Source organism: Convolutriloba macropyga, unplaced genomic scaffold, assembly GCF_964194025.1.
Source record: "Convolutriloba macropyga unplaced genomic scaffold, txConMacr16.3 SCAFFOLD_3202, whole genome shotgun sequence".
Classification (NCBI taxonomy): Eukaryota; Metazoa; Xenacoelomorpha; order Acoela; family Convolutidae; genus Convolutriloba; species Convolutriloba macropyga.
Window position 1 is genome coordinate 202 of NW_027451177.1, and position 27,111 is coordinate 27,312.

Below are 27,111 nucleotides of genomic sequence, written 5' to 3' on the forward strand. Positions count from 1 at the left end.
AAGAGAGAGGAGAGAGAGAGAGAGAGAGAGAGAGAGTAAATGCTGGTAGATTTAGCAAACTGGAGAGAGAAGAGAACGGACGAATTTATTAAGATTTTGGTGAAATACACTGTGAGTTGAGGTGAGAGGCGACACGAAGAGTTAAGCGAAAAAGAGAAAAAAGAGCAACATCTAGAAAAAGTAGTAGAAGTAGTAGTAGTAGTAGTAGTAGTAGTAGTAGTAGTAGTAGTAGTAGTAGTAGTAGTAGTAGTAGTAGTAGTAGTAGTAGTAGTAGTAGAAGAAGAAGAAGAAGAAGAAGAAGAAAGAAGACGAAGAAGAAGAAGAAGAAGAAGAAGAAGAAGAAGATGAAGAAGGAGGAAGAAGAAGAAGGAGAAGAAGAAGAAGATTAAGATGACAAAATCCAAATTGAGATCCAAGACGAAAAATGTAATATTAATCATTTCAATAATCTTTGATTGAAAAGAAGAAAATGATGATGCAGAAGAAAATAGAGGACGGAGAAAATGAATCAGAATAAGAAGGAGGAGAAATTTGACGAAGAAGCAGATGAAGCAGAAAACGGAGAAGATGTAGATGCAGAAAAAGAGGAAAAGACATGGGGAAAAGAAGAGGTAGAAGAAGGTGTTCCTGTGCTCATACTCGGGTCAGTAGTGCCTTTCCTTCGAGCCGGACTTGAGTTTGGTCTGTTTGATGTGGCCCATGCCTAATTGATGTCTTGTCCAGAGTCTGGCTTAGGTCTGTGTTCTCTTGTCCAGGGTGACCAAAATCTGGCCAAAGGAAGTCAATATATGTTCGGTTTGGTCCATACCTGACTTTCGGTCTGTTAGCGTCTGGACACCCTGTTAGGGACCAAAATCCATCTGGCCCATATTTTGTTTCGTGTCGAAACTTCATCATGGGTTTGCTTTGACTTTCGGTTTTCATTTGGCCGTAGAGTTTTGGTCAATCTCGTCTCCCCTTTATGTTTTGAGTTTTTCAATGGAATCTAGATCTTCAGTAGGGTTGTGTTTAGAACATTCTGGAATCAGCAGCTCAAAGAGAGAGTCGATCCAAATCACACCAGGAAAACCCTCTGCAGTAAACTCTGCCAATTATGGGCCAACAATTAAAAGTGTCACAAGAGCTGAACGCATCCACGGAGACAAAGAGCGTGGAGTGGCTAGTTGTCGTGTATTGAGAAAAAAGACTGAAGAGAGGGGGTCTTCCAGCCTCAGTGTCATTCGCACTCCATTCTATGCCCAAGTTGAGACTTTCCGTTTCGAGCATCACGATTTTGAGGTATGCATTGCACATATACATATGTATGTTTTACGAGAAGTCTAACATTGAAGAGCTCAACGTTAAAAGTTAAAAGAACAGCTCAACGTGAAAACTAACTCATAGCTCGGTACAAGTCTTATACTTCTCGTATATAAACACCAGATTTCAATTGAGCCTTGAAAAGACATGACAATTTTTGTGGCAGCTTTGGAGACTATAAAACTTTTCTTGACATCATGATGAAAATAAAAATCATGGTTGTTCGGCAACCATATGCAAGACTGGACTTTCATACTCGCTAAACATAATACAATTATTCATAGAAAACTTGGCAATCATGTTAAGATTAAACAAGGAACTTGGTGTATGACATGTATGGAACCATGTATGTTTCTTGGATATGGTTGCCAAGAAAGGTCAGTCCGGACAGGAGATCACAACTGCAACTAGTGTCTTGATTTTTACTACTCATTGATTTCACTCAATGATTGGAGATAGTAAGGAAACGCAATGAGTTACTAAGGTGAGAAAGAAAGAGAGATTGAACGTGCTATCACAAATTTTGGAATCTGATCAAACTGACTGTTCAAATTGAGCTTTTGAAAGTTTCATCACGAGCAGAAAAGTCACAAGCTGCGGTTCGTTCAAGCACTGTGTCCAGAGATCAAAAGAGTTTGTGTAAAAAAAAAACGAAAAACTTTCCTTCACAAGTAACGAACGGAGTAAAAGAAGCCAATAATCGCAGGGCCAGAACTCTTCATTTCAAACTATTTCCAATGTGGAGGGAGAAATTGACCTTTCTTTCAACTGTGTTTTGTACGCTATTAATTTATTTTGATCGTTTCCTTAAAGGCAAGCAATGGTGCAAAGTTGGAATTGTTGAATTACGCAACCAACATTCTTTTAAGACTGAGACCACTTATTTCCAGAAAACAGTGGTGAATTTTCAAGTATCGCTTGTTAGTCTTATTGATGGCAAATGTCATCGGTTTTCTCATAATAGAAGCATAATCGAAGATGTTGTTCTGCTTTGCACGTGTTTTGATGATTTTGTTCTGATTTGTTTTTATAGCATTGAAGTCAATTTTCAAGAAGTCTGTTTTGGTTGCTCCATTTGCTGCCTAAGATCATGGTGTCACTAATGACTGCTCTGCTCAGGTTTCTATTAGTTTCAGTTGATTTTCATTGGTTTTCTCAAAAACTGACAATAAATTTTTTCTATGTCGATATGTGGTTTACGTTTGCTCGCATTTATTGTTCTTTTACATTTTTGTCAATCAATTTTTTCTTTATATCTCATTTATTTTCTAATGAAATTTGAGGGAAGCTATTGAATGTTTTTTTGTTTTTTTTTCTCATTCAAAATGGGAAAAGTGTTCTTTACCTTTTTTAACCTTTCTGTTTTTCTCTATTTTCAAGTTTGTATGGATTTATTATTTGGTTAATTAAAAAAGTCTGTTGATATAAATGAGCAATATTTTTGGCGTTTAACGTCCGTTATTCTTGATTTCATGTTTCAACTGAATTGTGTTAAGATTTCATATGAAAACTCAAAGAACATGGTGGTTACGGCCGAAAGATTAAAATTAAAATTAGCATAAGTCAGGCCCGATCACTAAATCGATGTACTTTAGATTAAAAAAATTGACAGATCGATTGGGGTTTTGGTATTAGTGTTAGCGTAAAAGTCTTCAAACAAGAAGCTAATTTTTGTATAATTGCGTAATCTATCTAAAACTCCACGCCATAATAGAACACTTTTTGGCCCTTCAAAAAAGTACGTTGCAAACGTCCAAGAAAGTTTTTCTTGATAGTTTAAAATAGTAAAAATCTTTAATTTTGTAACGGCTGCTCTGCCAATCGGTAGCGACGAGGAAAGTTTTACACAACTCAGTTCTTTTCAGTGATTCAATGTCTGTCCGGATATTCTGGATTGCAGTTCGTTTTTGTAACTGTGTATCTGTTATGTTCTTACCGTTGCATTACTAATCGTCTGACTATTTGCTTCTCTTAGTTTTCTTTAATATCGAATCGGACTCGGATGCTACAGATTACACGATACGGGATCTCTATGTTTATACCTCTTCAATCCGATAGAAAAAAAATCGAAAACAAACATATATGTCTAAGACCTGTGTATGCAAAAAAATAATTTAAAATAAACTTATGTTGTTTTTGCTCTTTGTACCCACGGGTTGAATTATCAGAAGATGTGACTCATAACAGTTGAATTGCAGCTCCAATATTTGTAGATACACACTCATTAACAAATAGTATACTGCTTCAAGTTTACTTTCAATACAAGAGACAGTAACAATTTACTGCTCCAAAATAAATTAAACGCAAGACACAGTAACACGCTGTTTACTGCTCATGTCAGTTTATTTTTTGCGATATTTTGCTGATATATAGGAAGAAAAGCGTTTTCTGTGGCTGCTTTTGGTTTGTGTTGTTGTGTTGCGTTTGTTATTTCCCCCTTTTCTCCTCATCAAGTGACTCTGACTGTACTAGTAACTATTACTAAAACTGGAACTTTTACTACGACTAATGAACAATTAATACAAAAGAGTTTCCCCTAACTACGTTTTTATGCTCATGTACTTTCTTAAGCATGTTGTGAAAGCACAGCTTCAACATCGCCGGCCCTGTTTTCTTCGTGAAAACAACTTTATGAATTGGTAGTGCTGGAGCGAGCTTCACAACAGGCCTCCTGTTGATTCCGTTTTTCGTTTGAACCGTTGCCGATCAATTTGCTGTGTCAGAGCCTCACTGGTTTGTGTTACTCGACCAAGTTTATAATACCCTCGTTTGTCACTGTTTTTGACCATCTAAACGAGATCGTCTTTGTGCAGATTTCTTTCTGATTCGCATTTCCATTTTTTGCTATTGTTCAAAGTTTGCAGATACTCTTGGAATATCTACTAGATGAGGTTCGAGTAATTTTGTCTTTGTCGAAAGAATTTTTCTGTAATCATCAAAGTCTTCAGCGTATGGTAAATATAGTAGACATAAGTTTGTGTTACCAAGCAGGAAATGATTTGGTTTAATAGCTTCTAAATCGTTTACGTCAGACCTGACTGGTTTCAATGGTCTTGAATTCAATGTTTGCTCAACAAGACACATTGTTGTTGAGAGAACATCTTCGATAATTGATCATTTCCGCAACACTGCATATATTGCCTTCTTGCAACTTCTAACCAGCCGCTCCTACACTCCTCTAAGATGAGGTGCTGAAGTTGGATTGAACTGCCATCTGATCCCTTGTCGAACTAAATGTTCTTCAATTTTTTTTGTTTCATACTGCGACATACTCGTTGAATACTCGATCTGCTCCAGTGAAGTTCGTCCCCTTTTCACTGATCATTGTCATCGCTTTGCCTCTTTGAGATATAAACTTCTTTGAGCTATAATTGATTTCAAACAACTGTCGTTATCCAACTTTGGGACTACCTCTATTTGTACGGCACGTACTGTTAGACATGTAAACAAAAACAAATTCGTTTTTTTTCTGCAGCGGCTTTTACTGTAAAAGTACAAAGGAGTCTACTCCAACATTTGCAAAAGCTGTTGAAGCATCCAGATTTTCTGTACGTAGCTCTGCCATTGCCGGATTATTTTTCTGGGCTCTGCCTTTTCGGCACGTAATGCATTAATTTTTTATTGAAGGTAAGACATTTTTGCGCCAATAGTCCAGACTTGTTTCTGACATGTTTAGTTCCCTCAAGATGATCGCTCTCGCGCTCGTTAGGCGAGGAAAAACCAACCACGTGATATTTCCGATGTAACAATTTTGGATGCCTTGCAATTAAATCCAATTAACTTTTACTATTCTGCCTTTAGCACGAATGAGTCCCCTTTTGTCAATAAAGGGTGAAATCTGCAGAATCTTACGGCTTTTGGGAAACTTCTTCCCAGCTTTGAGAGATTTCATCTCTTCAGCCAATTATCATTCTTGCCGATTTCGTTTTGATCAAAGCTCGGTGCACATAAACCATTGTATTAACCAGTCTGTTGAAATTGCTAATTCGTTCCCATTGAACAATTGGTTTCTTTTCTTCGGTTGAAGATTTGGAGGCTGTTTGTTCGGGCGTTTGTCAGAAGCGAATATTAAAGTCACCTGCTCAAGTCATTCATTGACTGATTACCTCAACCATGCCAGCCAAGTGCGCCACTCACTTCTCTTTAATTCATAAACGGTGAGAGCTCTTTCCGATGTCGGATGGATTGTTGATACCTCTCACGTGATTCCACTGTGGAACGTCAGTTGCATCCAGAATAATCGCAACTCTGTTCGCTACAAACACTTGCTGTTTGTGGTGAGAGCTATGTATCCATTGTAGACCAGCAGTAAAATTTTTCCAAATATTGCGAATTTGAAGCTTTGATTCTTGTTTCTATCAGTTCTATCAGTTTCACTGCAATAATGGCCGCTTGTAGTTCCAGTCGTGGTATCAAAAGGTATCGCAGTTGTATGTCTTTTGTGTGTTCCGATGTGTCTTTGTGTCTTTCGACGCGTCAGCGAAGACAAGAAGTTCTCTTTTATTCTTGGCTCTGCTGAAATATCTTCTACCGATGCTGGTTTCTTTAACTTCTGAAAGCTGGTTTTTCCATTTTAGAAAATCTTTTTTGTCGTTAGGTTCCACTGAGTTGTCCCAATGTTGACCAGTTTTGTCCAAATTTTTTCAAGAGTAGTCTCATGTGAGCGCTGAATGCTGCAAACAGGTCCAAGAGGCTCAAAATCTCAAGAAACTAACAACAAAATCTTCCTCTGGGTGATTGACGTTTCAAATTTTTGCTAGTACCTGTGCAAACTTGCAGCTTTTTTAGTAACAGTCAATTAAAGTCCAGGCACTGATGAGCCCACCGTACTAGATTCCACTTCCAGTTGCTTTGTGCTGCTGATTTATCCCAAGTCCTCAGGAATTTCTTTGGTCACTCTACTGAAGCTGCTGAACCACTTTTTCAGTTCGAATTCATGTTTCGACAGCAGAGGTTGAAGTTGTTTGAAAACATTGATTGATTCCTCAGCAGTGTCTACTGACTCGATGAAATCGTCCATGTGGAGGTTGTTTTGGATTGCTTTTGCTTCAACTGTGGGACTCGTCTTCGTTGTTGATCGCCACTTGCTTCTGAGCGTAGTTTGCACATGTTGATGATCTCTTTGCACCAGAAACTTGACGTTGATTCTCGTAACTTTTAACAGGTTCGTTCGTTGTTGGTCGCCAAATGAATCTGAGGCAGCTCGTTTAGTAACTCGTTTAGTAACCTGCACTTGCAAAAATTTTACTCAATGTGTTTTAGGGATATTGGTCTTTCTCGAAATCTGATCATGGTTCCGATCAATCCGTGTAGTAGAATGGGTCTGGCTAACAACTTATCATTTAGGCATACATTTTTGTACTTCGCTGCGGCGTTGCAAACACGGCAGTTTTACCGGTCTTGTTTGGTTTCACTACCGAATGATGTGGCAAATACCATTACATTCCGAAAGTGCTTTGACTTCCGGTTTACCGAGGATCTTCGCGAATCCCCTTTCAACATTTGTATCAATTGACTTTTAAAACAATTCTTTCAAACTTGAGTCCCGTTCGAATCTTCGTTCCTATGAGTAGAGCTGACCTAGGGTTGAGCCGTGGTTATTCAGAAGATTGGTTTGTGTTTCACTCTAGAATATGTTCACTTCGTACTGCTAGCCTGTAATCTTTGTAGTGGTCTCTGAGAACTTCTGAGCTTGTTATTCTTTCTTTAACTGACTCACGACGTTGAGTTTGGAAGCATAGATTTCTTTTTCCCACCGGGATTTCATTTTTTGTGACACTTTGAGTCTTCCGAGCAGGCAAAAAGAGAAACATCTTGTCCTCCCTTGCATTTCATGGGACTACCAATCCTAACCCTGTCAGGACAGCGAAAGGTTCACTTTGTGTTCCTAGCTTGTAATCTAAAGCACTTAGTAGTTCAGAGGCATCTGGACCTAGAATGATGCCCGCTTCGATTAAATTGAAACTTCTGTTTGGAAGTACCCTCAAGTGGTTGAACCTTCGTTACAGTTTGTTAAAGTCATAAATTGGTTTTCTCAATGTACAAAAGCCTCAAGCGAATGCACCTTTGAATGCAGTCCGTTTATTGTTAGAGAAAATTTTTCGGTCTCCAGATCTTTGGTTCCGTGAATGCCAGCAGTATTGAGCGTAACATCGGTGCCTTGGTTCAGAACTTCTTTTGACAACTTCGATCGATGAATAATACCGTTGAACCATTGTCGAGGAAAACATATGTCTTTAGTCGGTCGCGTCCGCTCTGGATTGAGATAACAGCAATCTGAAAAAAACTTGTAACATAGTTATTTTGATTTTCTGTTACAGCGCTTACATTGACTGCGTGATTGCCCTCGTCCATTTGGTTTTCTGAGTGTATCAGTCTGTTGTTTTTTTTTGGTACAACCATTTCTACCGTACGCATTGACTGTACAATGTTTGATTGTATGTCCGAATACGAGACGTCCATAACATAAGCGTTTTTCTCTCACTGCCACATTTCGATTGTTCCTGTTTATGTTCTTGAATAATGGACAGTTCTAAATACGATGGGTGCCATCAGCAGGGGGACATTGATTGCGTTGCGTTTGCTTCGCTTTTTATACGTTGGAACTCGTTCTGAAGTTTGATGTCTTCGAGAACTGTTCTCCTCCTTTTGTATTGTGCTTGTGTTCTTCTATGCTCTCAATTGTAGACGCTGAGAACCCTTCGTGCACGAATGCCACTCTTGAAAGCCATTTTTCAAACATCATCGAATCAGGCAAGCCCTCGTTCTTGTCGTCAGCATAGAACCCCTATTTTTCTTTGAGCATCTTTGGTAGCTTATCAACTGCCATATACAAAGTTGCACTTGATTAGAGATAACTAATTTTTTTTCCACCCTTTGAACACGCTCACAAAGTAAAGTCAGAGAATTTAACAGAAAACTGAATCATACATGCTGAGTCATGGGGCTTCAGTTGATTTGCTTTTCGTAGGCTCTCGAGTTGCGCATTTATAATTGCATGCGGTCTTGCGGTTTGTTCCAAGATTTTGTTCAAAAATGCTCCAGGCAACGCTGTAGAAGCTTTCAGAATATCCCATTCCCAAGATTTTGGATTTCGCTTTGCCTGACTGTAGCGTCTTCAAGCAGCTTATTTTCCCTTAATCGGAGTTCAAGTGCTTTATTTTCTCTGATCGTTCTATGAACTAACCCAAGAGTTTAGATATCTTGAATAATACCCATCTTCATTCCGTTCAGGGCCGACATCAAATCTGGTTTTCGGTTCAATTGGTTTTTGTGTTTTGCTCATCTTTTTGGCCCAATCTCAGACTTCTCTCTGGTGATTTGCCATTTGCGCTCTAGCTCTCGCTCGCTTTCCCGAAGTTGCTGCTGCATCTCAAATTCTATCAATTGCATTTCCAATTCAAGCTTTTTTCTCTCAATTTGTATTCTTCTGAATCGCACTTTTGTTTCAAATTGGTTTCCAAAATTCTTCATTTTTCCTTCAATACTTTGTTCCGCTGAGGATTTTTCCGAAAAGTTCTCTATATCTTGATCGTGTGTTTGTCATTTTTATGTAGCAGTGTACACTGTCGCGTTGCTTGTGTTGTCATATCCTTCTGAGAGTGAACGATTGTGAACTGTCACCACTTTCTGGCGGTTTTGCTCGAGACGCGAGAACAGTTGAATGACTTTGTTGCTTTGACAAACTTTTTTGTCCGTGAATATATGGTAACAAATTGTTATTTAAGCTGATAAAGATCTTTTGTTGTTCCAATTTATGATTGCGAAAAAATTCAAATCATTTTGTTTATCACTAACTTGTTGAAGGTGGTTGTCAATTACTTGTATCTGTTGATAGATTGTTTTGATTTTGCTGGACCGATCCCCGTTTTGAAATATGTCGTACCCTTCTCGCGTTTTTGCTCGAAACTGCTCTAAGCAGCTCACCATCTGCTGCTTTACCAGATTGCTGCGATTCCGTGATTGAGTCAATTTAATTTGTAATTTGGGCATCAGCTTGATTCTTTAACGATAGTCTCGGATACAAAACGTTTTTTTTTTCAATAAATTTGACAGCAGTTTGTATTCCACTGTCTGGGTCGGCGTACCAAATGTAACGGCTGCTCTCCCTATCAGTTGCCTTGAGAAGAGTTTTACACCGCCCAGTTTGTTTCAACTGTTCAAAATCTGTCAAGATATTCTGTTTTTGCAGTTCACTTCTGTAACTTTGCATCCGCTATGCTCACACCGTTGCATTACTATTCGTCTGGCTATTTGCTACTCTTTGTTTTTTCATTATCAAATCGGACTGGGCTGCTACAGTTCACACAATACGGGATCTCTCTCGAGATGTACTCACAAAATGAAATACTACAAAAGGAAAACTGTGACCAGAAGCTGTGACTTGTAACAGTCGAAATGCAGCTGCAACAGTTTGTAGATACAAGACACATTAGCAAATACTAAGCTGCTCCAGAATAACTTTCAATACAAGACACAGCAACTATTTACTGCTCCGAAATAGCTTGAACGCAAGACACAGTAGCACGTTATTAACTGCTCATGTCAGTTTATTTTTTGCAATATTTTGCTGATGTAAAGGAAGAAAACCGTTTTCTGCGGCTGCTTTTGTTGTGTGTTGTTGTGTTGCTTTTGTTTTTTCGCCGTTTTCTCCACATCACGTGACTTTGACTGTACTACTAACTAAAACTGAAACTACTAAAACTGGGACTGTTACGATGACTAATAAACAACTAATAAAAAAGAGTTTACCCTATCTCAGTTTTTTGCTGATGTATTTTCCTAAGCATGTTGTGAAAGCTCAGCTTCAACAAGTTTAATTGTAGAAATAAGTGACAGATAAACATAATTTCTGTCACGCATGGATAAGCGTAACCCTTTCCACCATTTTGAGCTTTCGGCCAGCCTAAAACCTAATTGCTTGAATTCAATAAGTAATTATTTGAGACCCAATTCAGAGACTTAGATGTTCTTTGTGATAAGTGATTGCAAAACTTCTAATTGTCTGATTAATCCTTTTTTCATTTTGATCTAAATGACAAATCATCGCAGTTAATAATGGCGGGAAACTGTGACGGTGTGAAAAAGGGTGACGAGGAGTGTGGATTCTTAAGCATGGTCCTGGAAAATTTACTTGAGATGATGGACACTAATGAAAAATGCTGCCAGTTTGTATATTTTCTTCTGTCAGTTCGATCCCGATGGGCATCAAGGGGACAAGGTCAACGTTTGTTATTTTCTGAAAATTGCCCGTCTACTCTTTTTTTATTTAGTTAAGCCGAGTTATGATTCACCTCATTTTCTTCTCAAACAGGAAAGAAAGCATGGTTAAGGGAACACAGACCAAATTAACGTAAGTTAAGCGAAACGAATGAAATTGAACAGATTGAGTAGAATGAGCAGAATCAGTGGAGAATAATGAATTCCGCTCAACGTCCTCAGCTTTGTGCTCACTCCTTTTATTTTTAACGTTTCCCCCACTCATGGCATTCATATCTTAGTTTTAGTTTGGGCTCATTTCTCAAATATATATTTTTTTGTAAATATTCATCAACTGACGAGCAATGCTGGAAAAGGTGGACTGTGTTTTAGATGAAAGAGGTGGCCAAGTGTAAGAAGTATGGTTGTAAACTGAAGTTAGAGATGCGCAAGGGAGCACAGTTGAGAGTGACCTCAATTGACATGCCACCTACGAGTTACACTTGTTCAGTGCCCTCAATCTACTCTTCTCTTCAGGTGGAAGAATCAACACCGTCTAGCAGAAAAGGTCGTTGTAAATGAACCAAGATGCTTTATATTTTCTCCCCCCCCCCACCCCCAACATGCATGATTGCACATAATTCATTCATGCTCCCATACTATTTATAGCAAGGAATTTCACCATACATTCCACAAAAAAATTTATCTCATCATAATGTCTTGTGACACAACTCTCATTCAAATGGCGCAGCAAATGCATCTTTTTCAATACGATTGATTGGCGAATCCAATTCGAGAAACTTGAAAAACAGGAGTATAAACAGTCGTTCAATTGAATATTGTTTTTGCATCGGAATAATAAAGCACTGGGTGTGTGCTTTTCTGTTTTAATAATAGTAATGTGTTCGTATAATGAAAACGGTTATAACAAGCAACATTCAAAATTTGTATGCGGCTAATACCGCAGTCATAATCGGATGGTTATCTTGCAAGGACCTTACGAAGTTCTTGTAGGATCAGTAGTCTTGCAAGATAAATAGTGACGTTCGTCTGGTCTATACTTATGTTCACACTCCAAGATTGGACGCTGCTAAACCAACTGGTTTGTTTCCAAGTACCAATTAAAATAGATGAGCAATAATTTATAGTGACTTTTGTATCGTCTATGTATCGTACATATTCCAGAGGATTAAAAATGATTCTCTGTGATTAAAACTCAAAAACGCAAAAACAACCCCCCCCCCCCCCCCCCCAATCGATGAATAATTGCAAAATATATAAGATCACTTAATCGCTTCATTAGCGGTGTACAAATTTGATTTCTTTCAGCGCACAAATATAACCTAATGTAATTGCGAACGTGAATGTGGGAAACATAGTACGATCACAGCAGCAGATAAAAATTTCCTCCGGTGTAATATTTTCACAAATTTATTTAACTCAAACAATTAATCAGTTCATCGGAGAGCATATAAATATTTTTTTAAAAAATTTGGTTATATTTTGTGAGTTACAAGTTTGAAGCCCAAACGATATGTCTGTTTGTTTCAGATGTTGATAACTTAATTTCGGATGAAAGAAGTAGTAGGAAGGAGGTGCGTCGTTTCGAATGTTGTTTTGACTCCCACCGGGTGGCAGCAGAGTGTAGAATAAGTGGGTGCTGGATGAAGACAGACAGAGAGAGACATTTCAGGTATTCTTTCTCTTCTTCATTATTATTAATGAAAACAATCAATAACAATCGACGTCTCTCTATCCCGAGTCCAGACAAAAAAGTCCCAGAGAAAACGATCCCAAATAGCGAACGTGGATGCTCGTTAATCTGCGTCTGCTCAAAATGTCGCATTCATAAACATCCGAAACCAAAGAGTGCTTTTTAACAAAAGTAGCACTTGTACCTTATGTTTTGAAATCTCAATACCCCAGAAATTTTTAAATTTGTTAATATCTCATTCGATCAACGGTTCTTAAATAAATAGAAAAAAATCATCCCTCTGCATAAATCAAGCGTTTTATGTTTTTGAGAGAGGTAACCACTTGTTTTATTGATAAAAAAATAAGAAACAAAAAAGAACATGACTTATAAATGACGTTTTAAATAACATTTTTTTGGCTGTCATGTCTAACAAGGAGGCTCGGTAATGTGCGTTCGCACATAAAGTTCCGACCCCGCTCATCCACATTTTGGCATAAATGTCTACCAAATGAGGAACAGACAGAAAACCCCAAAAATTCAAATTTTTTCAAAAAAACGTGAATGAACAAAGATCGCCTCCGACGCAAATAACTCAGCGGAGTAAAAAATGCTGCATTAGGTTCATGAGATCAGTCATTATTAAGAAAGAAAGTCAAGACGAACAACAAAATCAAACATCAATAACAACAAACAATAATTACATTCAAAACTTTATGTCCATTTTAAAAGAAAACTTGCTAACCAGCTCAAAATAGCGTCGGACAAAGAAGAGTGACATTAAAAAAAATAACAAGTATTTCACTAAAAAGATATGGACCACTCAATAAAAAAGCTCGGTAACAATTAGACAAAAAAGAAAAAAAATTGGCCTAAAAACAATTAATTTCAAAGTAAGGAAAACCATTAGATGGCAATTGAAAACATCCAATATAAGTATGATCACACGCTCCTCTATAGGAGGGCATCAGGACCTGTCAATAATCAATTTTTTAAGCGGTTACAAAAAGAACAACAAAAACACACAACAAAAAGAAATTCAATTAAAAGTTGCGAGAAAACGATGTCGATGCCTTAAAGCCATATTTGGCCTCTAAAAATATGTTCAATTGGGCCTTCTTCAAACGCCAAAAATGTGGCATTAGCCTTCTCATTAAATAGAACTGGTAACGAGTAAAAAGAGAAAAAGGGCAAAATTAATTAGCACTTTTTTTCGAAAAGAATTATTTTGAAAGTCATGAAAGCCATTAGATACAAAATGAAACAATCATGCAGGTTCACCTATTCGTCCAAATAATTGAGACCTGTCATAAGTGAGAATATGTCTTACGTCTACAAAAAGAGCGTTAAAAATAGACAGAAATCAAAATTTATTTTACTTTTTGTGCGAAAAACCCGTGTCGAATCCAGTAAATTCATAACGAATTCCTTAAAAACATTAAATTTTGTACACTTGCACCTTCCCCTGACAACAACAATGTCATATTTGACCTGTAATTAACGAGACTAGGTAACAAATAGACAGAAAACAACAAAAATGTGAAGTTAAAGAACGTTAAAAGAGTTTTTTTTTGAAAACAATTGTTTTCAAAGTCATGAAGGCAATCAGCTATCAATTCAAATCACAACAAAGGCTCATTAGTTCCTTCATAAAATGCCAATGAGACCTGTTATTATCCAGGTAGTTTCATACGACTAGAAAGCCAAAGTAAAAACGACAATTAAAGAGAATTGTAAAAAAAATTAATATAAATTCTTCGAGGAAGGGGAGTCGAAGCCGTTAAAACCATATGATATGCCTTTCAAGACTTTTATATGCTCAATTGTGCCTGATTTTGAACGGCAATAATGCAAAATGTGAAACATCAAAATTGTGATAATGTGAAAAAACGAGAAAAAAAGTGAAATTTGACCAATATCTAAAAATAAAAAAATTGTGATATCGAGTAGTATCAAAGCCAGAAAACGATAAATTAACGCGTAAAACCGCAAAAAAGTTTATTATTTAATTCATTAGAAAGGAGCTGATGAGTAACCATTCTTTCTTTGCTGACACTAAGCTATAAGTTGATCAATTTAAAAGAAAAATTGTGGCAAAGTTCAATAAGCAATTGTTCATTTAAAAAGCAAACATTTTCCAAAGTCAAAACAACCAAAATCTTTCAAGTGAAGACAATAGATACAACAATTTGGAAATACTTAGAGAGCCATTTGTACCTATCAACAGTGAGCTTTGAAATGAATTGTTCTGTTCTTTAATTAACAAAAAAATCTCTTTTTTTTTTTAAAAAAAGAACGACTGATTACAATCCGATAACAATTTTTGACTGATTACAATTTTTTATTGATTGTAACAGTCCAAAATTGCCACAAAACCAACCCCGCGACTGCTGTTTGTCCATTTAGAGCACTCAATTGTTTCGAACGCTTTAGATCTAGATAATTTGTTAGTTAAAATATCAAAAATAAACGCTGCGTTTTTTATTATCACAGAGTAAAATTAGCAAAAAATGGCAAAATTTTTATTCTAGACTACCCTCAATGGAATTGGAAATAAAGATAGCTGTCTGTGTAGTTTAAAAGGATTGTGTTTGTTGTTTTTGGGGTGTACTTCGGGCAAATTTAATCAAAGTGGACTAAAGCTTATTTCGGGCAACTTTTGATGAAAAAGAATGAATTTTGAAATATTTAGCCATAATTTTAGCCGGAAAAACTAAATGAAACTTGTCAACACTACTTTTTTTGTCTCTAAAAATAAAACTAACAGTACTATTGTTAACAATTTTTAGCAAAATTGACGAAATTTTAGGCGAAAATCCGGAAAATGTGAAAAAAAACATCAGAAATCCGTCAATTATTCGCAAAACTTCAACTATCGATAACTCCCTGTAAAATACAAAACTCAAAAAAAATCTTTTTATTTCCATATTCTGCGCTGGAGGGGCTTTTTGATGGTACCACTCTCAACTCTGTTCGATGAATATATCGATCGGTCAAAATTGACTGAACAAAAAAAAACCCCATTTGAGTATTTAGTTACCTCCCTCAAGAGAGTCGGAACAATGAAGACTGCTATTGTTTTCGTATCTCACAATACTATATTTTTTGCATTTTTCATTTGCAAAAAAATTTACAGTTGAGCTATAATGGGAAAAAAATGAATGAAAAATAAGGAGGCTCGGTAATGTCCGTTTGCACATAGTGCTCCGACGCCACACACCCGCATTTTCCCCAAGTTGTTCTACAAATAAGGAAGAGATAGAATTCTTTCAAAATTCAAGTTTTGTTCAAAAACATTTGGTGCATGAATAAAAAATTTGCCTCCAACTTAAATCACTTCGTAAAGTAAAAAAAAAACCACAATAGAAAGATGATGACATCTGCCACTATTAAAGTTTCAAGACACAATGGACAGCAAAATCAAATAACGACAACAAACAATATTTACATCCAAAAGCCAATGTCTAACTTTTGATAAAAAAAACAATAACAAAGTCAAGATAGCGTCAAATAAAACCTATAAGCTAAAAAAATGCACCCGAAAAAGCAGGGACCAGTCCACAATGAGACTCGGTAACAAGTAGACAAAAATGAACGGAAACGACAAATGCGTTCTTAACTTTTGAAAAAAAATAATTTTCAATAAAGAAAGCCATTACATATCAATTGACATCTTTAAGCAAGAACAGCTTCATTCATACCTCCATATGAAGATTTTGAGAACTGTACCAATATAGAATATGTCGTAAGACAAAACAAATAAACAATAAAAACTGACGAAAAACAAATAATCATCAAAATTGTGCAAGAAAACTGTGTCAAAACCGTTAAAATAGTAAATTTTTCCATTTAAAAAAGTTAAAATCAATTGCGCTTCTCTGGAGACCAATAGTTTTTATGCGACTTCTGACAAATGAGACTAGTTAACAAAGAGACAATATACGGCAAAAAAGTTTAAAGTTAAAATAGAATTTCGCTTTTTTTCGCGAGAAGATATTTTTTGGCAAGTCATAAAAACATTAGCTATCAACTGAAATGATTAAATACGTCCATATTTTTCTCCAAAGAAAACCATTGAGCTTTTAATCACGACGAAGTAAACAAAAAAAGTCGACAAATAAAGGCAAAAATCAAAACTTAAAGTATTTTTTTCGGAAGACCAAACTCGAAGCCGTTAAAACAAAATGAAATGCACTAAAATATTAAATATGTTCAATTGTGCTTTTTTAACAGGCGTTATATGTTATGCGACTTTTATTGACTTTTAATTACGGAAACTAAGTTGCGAGCCGATCAAAACAAAACAGGAAAATGCAAAGTCAAAAATATTTTTTAAAAAAACAGACTGATTACAATCCCAGTTATTTTTGGACTGTAAAAAACAACGATAAAACAGAATTAGCCTCGTTATTGCTGTTCGCAAATTTGGAACAAGTATTTGTTCCGAATGTTATGGATGTAGATAATTTGACTAAAAAGAAGTAAATATAATTAAAATAAATGACACATTTTGAATGCTTTTTTTGGAGTAACATTTGCAAAAAACTGGCAAAAATTAATTCAAGAACACTCTCAAAGGAAATGTTGGGATAACTAGCCCTCTTTGGAATGAAATAAGATGGGGTTAGCAATTCAGACAAAGTGAACTGAAGAGGTGTATTTGTGCCATTATTGATGAAATATGCCGAGCTTTCAATAGTTTAGCAAAATTTCAACGAAAATTGGATTAAACAGTTCAGCAACTGTCTTCTATTTTTAGAGAAAATCCAACCACACTATCATTGACGTTTTTTAATATGTTTTGAAAATTGGCAACAAAATGCGTACAAATGTGGAAAATGTGAAGAAAAATAACGAAAGTTTGTCAAGATTTCATCTGAATCTCTAGAATTCGTCTAAGTCTCCAGAGCTCCGTGGAGAAAGCAAACAACAAAAAATCTGTTCATTATCATATTATACGCTGGACGGATTTTCTTATGATACCTTTCACTACCATCTACGATGAATGTGTCGATCAGCCAAAATTGACTGAACATAAAAAGAAACAACCCATTTGAGTATATATTTCCTCCCCACTAAAATGGGTCGGAACAATATAGCTCATGTGACTATTCGTAAACTTTCTTGGATCTAACAACAATCATTCGTGGTTCTGAAGTAATCGTAGTTGCGCCATAGATGGCAATGGCAGCCTCGACAGAATTTAAGGAGAAGAACATTTTAACCTACGGCCTTGTTGGGTTGCTGTTCCCAACTTTTGAAAAGGGCGTTTAAAAAAAGAAAATCTTTTATACATATATATATATATATATATATATATATATATATATATATATATATATATATATATATATATATGTATTGCCGGATTTTTTTATGGGACTCAAAAAGTATACCTATTTGCAAATGATAACAGCTTCCGATATAAACACTTGAAAAACGTTGGGACACATTAGTTGCTTTCAGCCTGGATTATTTATTTAGTTTTCATCATTTTTTAAGGTCCTGGCCAAACGTGACGCAGAATAGAGATTTATTCTGATTACAGATGCCAACATTAAAAAAACTGAATGACATAGGAAGATTGTTTATGCTAGTTTGAGAGTTTGTTCAAATTTTTGCATTCAGTTCCAGTTGCTCTTCCAAAAAGCAGATGATTGAGCCGCGTGAGAATTTTCTCCAGGCCTCTGCGCGACTCTGCTCATTATTAGTTAAAATATCAGAACACTGCCGGCTGTAAATGACGTCAGAAACGTCTTGAAAACACTGATTTTCAAAATCTTATTTTTTTACTATGTCTAAACTGTCTGAAATTTACAAAAGTCTGAAACTTACAAAAAAAAATCACGAAAGGTTTAATTTAGCTAGCCATTAGCAACCGAAGGTGTCATCCGAATTAAATACAACATTTTCCATCGTTGACCTAAACAGGCGTGAAATAACTTACTGTTAGAGTCATCAATATTGCACTTTTGCACGTTCAATGTTTCAATACAAAAATTCGTTTTGCTGGTTTTTGGATTAAGTTGAAATATTTGGTTGATTCTACTTATTTTTAATTTTTTTTTATCATTATGCGAATGACATGAAAACCACCCTTTTGATGCTGTTATTTTTTTGTTTCCGTTTTAAAGTTCCGTATGCTGCTTGTTTTCCATCACACGTGTTCTTGTTCATGTATTTATCTCAAACCTTCAGTGCCAAGACGGCAGGACTCACAGGAGAGATAGGTTCTTCTCAGCCCAAACACGGTAATATGTGACTAAAAAGTTGTCATGAAAACCCAGTAGACTCCAGGGGGCGACTAAGGGAAAGGTTGTTGAAGAGAAACCCCCTAAACTTGAATTATGAAAACTAGTAGTTCTGTCTAAGCACGAACTTAAACAGCATAAACAACTTTTTTTTAGTCAGATAAACGAACACAGGTTTTCCTATCTGCTTTATCGTAGCACTTGGTGACGTAAACTCATCGCGGTCTCAAGTGATTAATTATGCTTTAGAAAATGAATGTCAAATGAACGTAGCCTCAGAAAAAAAACTATAAGTGACGAAAATATAGAGGGACAAGTTGAAACGTGGCAAAAAAAAATTGCAAAAAAAACGAAAATTTTAAACGCCACTAAAAATTAGTCTTGATCAATTATCGTACTTGTGATCCAACGAAAAATTCTAACTGTCACACTTGTTTCTGATCGTCTGATTGAATTGTGATTGATTTTGCGATTTCATATATCATACAGTTTCGGAAATTTTTTTGTCTTGGTCGATAACACGGGTCAAAAGAACTCAATAAGTTGAATTTTGAATTAAGTTTGGAACTGAAAATATACAAGAGATAGCTCGTATTTATAGTAGTTATCTATGCGAAATTATGCAGAGAGAATTTAGATTAGCTAAAACTATTTTACTTGATTGACATGTGAATAGATCTTAGTTCCGAATTCCGGAGGTGATTTTCTATTTTCATCAACATTTCATGAGAATCATATATGGCCTAGGTACAATTGAGTTCATTAGTTGGAAGTTGGTGGATGATAGAATCAGCTTTGTGTTGGTGGGAGAATTTACTTCTGACATATGATAGATAGGTTAATAAGATAATTATAGCGCCAAGACTGAATTTGAGTTGAGTTTAGTTTTGTGACCATTACTTATCGACACAGCAACAAAGTTGTTCGTCAGGTAAGTTCTTCTTTTGTTCTTTGAAACTTCTAAGTTTCTTGATGTTTATTTGAAACCATCACATCCTCACTCTTTTTTTTAAGCAAGCTTGTGGGTATAGGTTCTTCAAATCTCTCGGGTTGTTTTCTGTTTCTTGTTGATGTTCGTGAAGGCTCTGGTGGTTTGGGTTGTTGGTGCTCTGCAGCTGATGTGGCTGCAGAAGCTTCATTCTGATGTGAAGGTCCCACATCTGTGTTCTGAAGTTGTGGTTTTGATTGAGATATGGTCTCCTCCACTGCTGATTCGGTTTTCACATTGTCTTCTTCTAGTCTCGCAATTTGGTTTTCGCTCACTAGAATAGTCCGTGTCGAATTTTCGGGCTGTATGAAAGATGTGTTCAAGCCCTTCCTGATGATGAAGGTAGCAGGAACAGTCTTTGTCTTTTCATTGGCCTCGAATAGAATGGGTTCGCACAAGTCGAAATCTGCTATTGCTGGTTGTCTCACTCTGCGTCCCAACAATTGTTCGAATGGAGTTTTGCTCCTCGTCGTTGAAGTGTTGCGATGTATCATCAGTACCCTTTGCAGGAATGCTCCAAATGACAAATTAAGATTGGGACTCTATGCATGAAGTGCCCGCTTCACTGTCTAATCTGCTCTTTCAGCTAGTCCATTAACTCTTCTATTATCTTTTATGATCTTTCTATTATCTTATGATCTTTTATTTAACTTAACAGAACTATTAAATTTTTTTTATACTTTTAATTAAATTGTTTTCAATGAAGATTCGTGTTCTTCAAGATCTCCCATTTTCGAAAAAAAATTTTGAGGAATCTATTTTGGAAAGGGTAAAAAGTGATGAACAATTGAATGTTTTTCCCCGGGAAAAGGTGAGGTAAATTTATTTTTACATATTTCATTTCCCAGAGTTCAGCCTCTTTTTTTTAAAATCACTTGAACGCTCTAGCCGGCAATGGATCATGCTATATTTTCTTCAAAGGATAAAGCGTGAAGCTGTTGTTTATCGTATTGAACTCAAGAAATGTTTTGCAAGTTAATATTTTTGTTAGAAAAGGAATAGCATATTTTTTGCCTGATTTGGTTTTGTAATATTTTGTTGTCAGGTATTGCGCTTCAAAGGGAAGTAGCTGGCAGACAGCGTATTTTATCTTCAACTTCTTTCATTAGAATGCCCTAGAATGCAGACAGAAATAGAGAGGGATCGGAGTTTATTTTTTTATCAGGCTTATTTCAAATTTACCATGCCGTTTGCCACCCTATTTTTTAGTCAAAACACAATTAAAGAGTGTGGTAAATAATTTAGATGAAAAAAAAATCACTCTTCAATTAAAAGCTCACTTCTAAAGAGAATTAGAAGTCACTTTAAGCACAACAGGAACTGAAGAAAAGCATGATAACATGGTCCAAACCACTCAGTCAGCTTTTGCGGTGTGAAATAATGTACAACGAAAATATATGTCAGGCAACGGAACGAAATTAAAAACCAAAAGTACCACAATATATTTACATCCAGCAAACGGCATTGCAGCACGAAAAATGGCTGAACAACAATCTCAAACATTGAGAAAATTTTTTGTACAGCTATTCCATCCATCCAAAAAGTACCTTCAGTTGAAATTTAAATTTGTTAATTTTTTTTCACTCTTGAATTCCGATTAATAAAATTCTCTGATGAAATTTACTGTTCAAAGTGTATATAGTAATCCATGATATTGGGAAGGTTGTTTTTTAAAAAAACGGCAAGCCAAACACTGAACTTTCATTTTAGGTTTTGCGATTTTGATTTTGAGTCAACTTAAAACGATACTTGTGACGTGAGACATTATAAAGTCCTTTCTGTTCCACACTTCCCTCATAATCTTTTGAAGAACAGGGTTATTTGATAGGCTAGAACACTTCTGGTGCGAAAACCGCTTGTCTATTTAATATTAGTTGATGTCAGTGTTCCTTCGCTTGAAGAGATCAGAAAAAGTGTGATCAAGTTTTCCAGAGCAATTGATTCAGTATCCAAGATAAACGACTGTGTTTTACAATTTAGGGCTGAGCACATGGCGTGGTTTGCAGCTTCAAAAGACGCCACCACACTTCTTTCTGAATCCGTAAACGATTCCGCTGCCACATTGGATTTATTTATTATCAGTATTGACACTGAGCCAGAACAATCACGCACAGGTAGAAATCTTATTTTAACAGCTGAGTCCAATGACATTTTCAGCATTAAGTCCGAGCTCCTTAGGTGTTTTAATGCCGCACCAGAATAATTTTGTTAGAAAATTTTTAAAAAGAGCTGGCCTCGAGTTGTTTTGGCACTGAACTAATGCGCGTGTGCTAAATTTTCATGCTTTCTAAAATTTTTCATCACTAATTCGTAGGGCCATTAAATTTTATAGTAGAAAAACAGAAAAAAAATAGGAGCAGTTTCAGAAGCTTAAGAAAATGATTAAATCGTGATTTTTTTTTGCTACTTTTTGATGAGGGAATTCAAATTCTTAAAATTGCTTCTAATCTTCAGGCTTCCGTACATTCCTATTGTGCTATTACGCTGCTTTTTTGAGGAACACTTATATGTAAGTGTGTGCGTGTGCGTGTGCGTGTTGGTGTGTGTGTGTGTGTGTGTGTGTGTGTGTGTGTGTGTGTGTGTGTGTGTGTGTGTGTGTGATTCGCAAATAACTTTTTAGGACGTCGTATTATGACAAAATAACAACTACTGCAGTCAAATCGCGGAAGCTCATAAAAGTACACAGTGTTGAAGCAACTAAAACCACACAGTCTGAGCTAAAAAAAAACGATGTTTTTTTGCCCTCATTCGAACCTTGATAATGTTTCTTTTAACAGTACTAGGTGTGTACAACAAAAAGAAACCATACAAATGATCAGATTTAAAAAAAAATCAAAACACAAAAAATAAACTGAAAACGCAAAGTGTCTAAGTCATATAACCATCAAATAAAAAAAATCAAATAAAAAGATTAAAACTTGCTTCACAAGAAAATTGATGTAGCACTGTGCAGCGTCACTAAAAATTAACAATATCTACAAGTACCGAAAGTAACAGAATAGTTATAAAAACCCATTGTATCAAAATCAAAAACTAATTAGCAACAAATTTTAAAAAAGGTAAAAATTAAAACTTTTCACTGGGAAACCTTTCATTGACACTAGCTGCAAAAAAACTACCGCACTAGAAAACTGGAGCAACCTGCTGAAAATGATACTTCGAGGACAAACAAACAACAAAATCAACTGAAAACGACATTTTTTAAGGATAAAAACCCACTGTCTCAGTTTATTTGAAAATTCTAGATCAGAGCTGAAATAGCACAAGATAATAAACTAGCACTTCAATGGAAACTAAACAAATCAATGATTAATGGTCACTTCACCTGGGACCTCGAACCTGTCCTTAACGAGACTAGGCAATAACCAAACAAAAGAACAAAAAAGGCAATATTAAAAGATAAGTCTATATTTTTGAAAGTGAACTCAAAGTCTTGAAAAGCGTCCTTAGCCATCAACTGAAATAAATGGATAAGACAAAGTTTTATCTCCAAACGAAGCCATTGGGAACGGTCTTGTTCCAGGATATGTCATGCAAATGGAACGACGTTTCTACAAATAGAACGACAATTACAATCAAAACACAAAAAAATTAATAAGTGTTGTGAGAAACGGTGTCGAAGTCCTTAAATCAATAATCTGTTGACTCAAAAAATTAGATGTCTTTCAATTTTCATTTATTGCCATTTTGTGATATTTGACTTGTCAATAATGTGATAATGTGACCAGGCAATGAAAAATCAACTCAAAAATGAGCTAATATACAAAAACAATAGAAATTAAGAAAACTCCTATCAAACAAAAAACCATCAGATGAAACATAAAACAGTAATGAAAACAATTTGTTATTGCACTAGAAAACTGATGTGTCCTCTTTTTGCTTATAGTAAGCTACATGTTGGCAGAAACAGGAAAAAAGTGGAAGCTAAAACATTGTTTTTTGAAAACACATTTTTCCAGAAACAACTAACAATAATCTGTCAACTAAATAATAAGGAAAAATAAAATACGAACTACCTGGGAAGCCATTTGGACCTTTCGTTACATAGTTTAAGTCATAAGGCAACAAAATAACAGCGAATACAGGCAAAATTTCCCCAAGTTTTTACTCTGTGTTCAAGCTCTAAAAACCCATGACCTTTCCAGTAAAAATATAATAATTTTTCATTAGACATACTCTGCACTCAAATGGGATCTGTCAATAGCTGGACTTTGATTTGAATTCTTCCAGTTCTGTAATTCACAAAAAATAAGAGGCAAAGATTTTTTTTTAAAAAAGACGACTCGCCAATACAAACAGAATAATGAATAGTTCTCGAATTTAATTACCCACGATTAGATGAAAATTAACCGTGCTACTGCTGCTCAACCACTAGAAAGTTGTAATTGTTTTAAATGATAGAGAGTTGTATAAAAGATTATACTATATCAAAAATAATTAATTTGTTTGGATATTTATTGCGTTGAAGCATCAGAAACCGTTAAAAATTTAATTCTTGAAAATTGTCATAAGAATAGGAAATAAAACCTGCCCTGTTTCAAGTATGAAAAAAATTTCAGATACTTTTTGGCTTGTATTTTGCAAATTTATGCAAAGTGCGCTAAAGAAGCATGTTTGTTGCCATTTTAGACAAAAAAAACGCTGAATTTCAAAAAATTTAGCCAGAATTTTATATAAGAAGTCGGATGAAACTGTTCAGCAACACTCTGCTGTCGTTAGTCGTTAAAGATAAATCTAATGACACTATTGTTATTTTTTTTAACATTTCTGAAGCAAGGTTGACAAATAGTGGATCAAAATTACGGAGAGGGTGAAAAGAAAAACAACAGAAATCAGTCAAATGTTTACAAAACGTTAAACTTTGGTAACTCAGTGGAAAAACCGAAGTTCAAAAAGTTTTTTAATTATATATCCTACGTTTGAAGGGCTTTCTATTCATGCCATTCACAACAGTTGAGCATATAGTGCCTCCCTCACTAAGGTTGGTCGAAACATTAATAGTGTGAAAATATGTTTTTTATTAGTGAGAAAAATGTTTCACTGGCTTTTCAGTTACCTATATTGGATTTATTCATTGTCTTTCATCAAGTGACTTTCTGTTTTATCACCAACGAAATCCATTTGGTTATTGTTTACTTTGTAACATTCTGTCTTAGACTCTGAAATTGAGGATATTGAGATACAACTGACAGCAACAAATATTTGCGAATTGGAGGAAATGGACGAAAAGGAACTGCCTGTTCATTCCTATGTCTCAGTATCTAAGGGCGAGAAGGAAAAAGTGAATGAAGTATACACTAGAGATAATCTGGTTGATATTGACAATGATGACAAAAATCTTCAAGACAGAGGCGATACTAATCAGGCTGCAGATACCGAGAAACAGGTTGAAAGTTTAGAATCAGTTATAGAACATATTATCTTGGCGTTTTTTCTCCTGGCATTTTGTAATCTGAAAAGAATGAAACAAGATGTTTTAGAGCAGAAATACTTCAAAATCTGTTTGAATCAGCAAAAATGGTTTTGTGTGATGATATTGCTGTATTCCTATTGAAATTTTTTGCTCGAAAGTTCTTGCGAGTTAACAGTCGGCGTTCGACTGGGGCGGCTCAATTCATATTGAAAAACAAAATCCACTCCATAAATGATCACATGTGGCGTTTCCAGGGTTGCAAACCCCATACCGGCTATTTAATAGGTATTATAATTCACCGACTTTTGTCATAATACACTTTTTAGTATGAATTCCTACGCTTCATGAAGGATTATGTATGAGTTCTTTGACTTCATGCAAGAGTCATATATAGAAACTTGGATTTTATTCAAGGATCATATATGGATTCTTTGGTTTCATTGTAGGATCGTAATATGAAATCGAGTATGGACATAATAAAATAATTTATGATCATTGTATGAAGTCAAAAAAAACTTCAACCCGGGATAAAGCGGTTAATTTTTAAGAATTAGTTTGCGCTTTTTTTCAGATCCGTGTTCGTTAAGTTCGAGCTGATTAAATTGACCAAAAACATCTGACCCAGAGCCAGAAAATATAACTAGATTTTTGCGAAACCTCAAGTCTTTTCAGCTCAATCAGGTCTTCACAGAAGCCGCATGTCACCCTAGATGGACAATTTCTGTCCCAATTCTAGTATGCCCTGTCACTGCAACTATACAGTCATTGGAACAGTACCAACTCAAAATAAGTGACAGCAAAGAGAAGGCAATTACTGTAGCTGGTCTCAGAGGAGATTTTTCCGTAGATGATGGGGGTAGACCAGAAAGTAATGATCTAGATCTTGAAGACTATGATGTGTTGACAGTGACTCCTCTGTACATGGTCCCAGTTCTTACTGATGATTTGGATCACCTCACCTGGTGTAGAGAACGAAACTTTAGAGGAAGTGAGTTCATATATATTTTGTAATGGTAATCAATTATCATCTCAGCAAATTTTTTTCGAAAAACTTGCTCAGACAACTTACATGACCATCCGAGCTCCTAGGAAGGCCTCGTGAATCCCAAACTAGTACTAGCAGATTGATTCGAGAAGGAGGCGTCACCACAACGATGACATGGGCGTGTCAGATACCCTTTCCGGTTTATCACAACCTAGTAAAGCCGTGTCACGACATTGTATAAGTATAGGAAAAACCAAAAGAAGTTAAGTTTGCCCGGGGCAGAACTACGGCCGTACCACGTTCAATAGAACGACGTGGCCACGATTGCACGGGAATTGTCTACAAATTGATTGATGTTAACGCGTTACGTTTTTTGAGATGAAAAATAAGTGACCCCGCTGTTTAAAATGCAAAAGTATTATGATTATATTTGTGGCATAACAGTTATTTTTGAGATTAAGCTGTCTAAACGTTTCCTATTTTTTTTAAAGAAATGCTCTTTCTTAGTCGTTTCATTTTTTCAGAAGTAAAATGGTGCTCTGCTCGTTGAAAATATTTAAATTAAATATGAAGTTCCCACAGAAAGTATTTTTAAACAATTGCGCACAAAATTGTCGCTTATTATCGTAGCCTATGCCACTTTTAGTAAGCTCTAAAATTCGTTTTTATTGATTTGCTGGCTAGAGTTTTCCTGGTTTCTAGCTTAAAGCAAATTACAGTTAAATGATATTTACTTTTTCGATCTATATTATCAATTTTTAAAAATCGGAATTACCGGAATTCGACCGACAAAATGCATAAAATTACAAGTTTGATTGGAAAACAAAAATTAAAAGAAGACCAAAAATTGATCAAATGCTGATCGGAACTTGATTACGGTCATTTTGTGCTTTTATTTTTCTAACTCAGTTCCGTGCAAATTCCGATTATTCCAGACAGTTTTTGCGTTTTGCGACTGGAACTTCAGTGGAGTGATCGACTCCTCATGATTTAAACATCAATGAATTTGTAATATACAGTTTACAGTGTTGTTAATGAAAAATTCTGCTTCAGAAATTGAGGAGGAATCGTGCGCTAGCTTTGACCGGATCCCCCCTTCTTGGGATGAGATCTCTATAATGCTGCAACAGACCACTCTGTTCCACCTGGATTGTGGAATTTCATTGGCAGAGGAACAGACCCCCTCATCCTCGTCTGTGGCTGAACTCTACATCAGGGGACAGCAGACTACCCTGGTTGGGAATCAGTGCCATCCCTGCCATTTGTACCAGGAGGAAGAAACAG

General features: G+C 35.8%; 1 protein-coding gene across 1 annotated transcript; it reads left to right on the top strand.

Annotated features, from left to right (window-relative positions):
* Nucleotides 1-503: 503 nt before the first annotated feature.
* Nucleotides 504-27,111, top strand: LOC142356453 (uncharacterized; the record flags this gene model as incomplete). The annotated part of the gene is made up of 8 exons (XM_075408364.1): nt 504-643; nt 990-1,278; nt 10,891-11,065; nt 12,049-12,190; nt 21,410-21,543; nt 24,586-24,815; nt 25,515-25,830; nt 26,881-27,111. Coding segments are annotated over exons 1-8 (1,657 nt in total), but the record flags the coding sequence as incomplete, so codon positions are not given.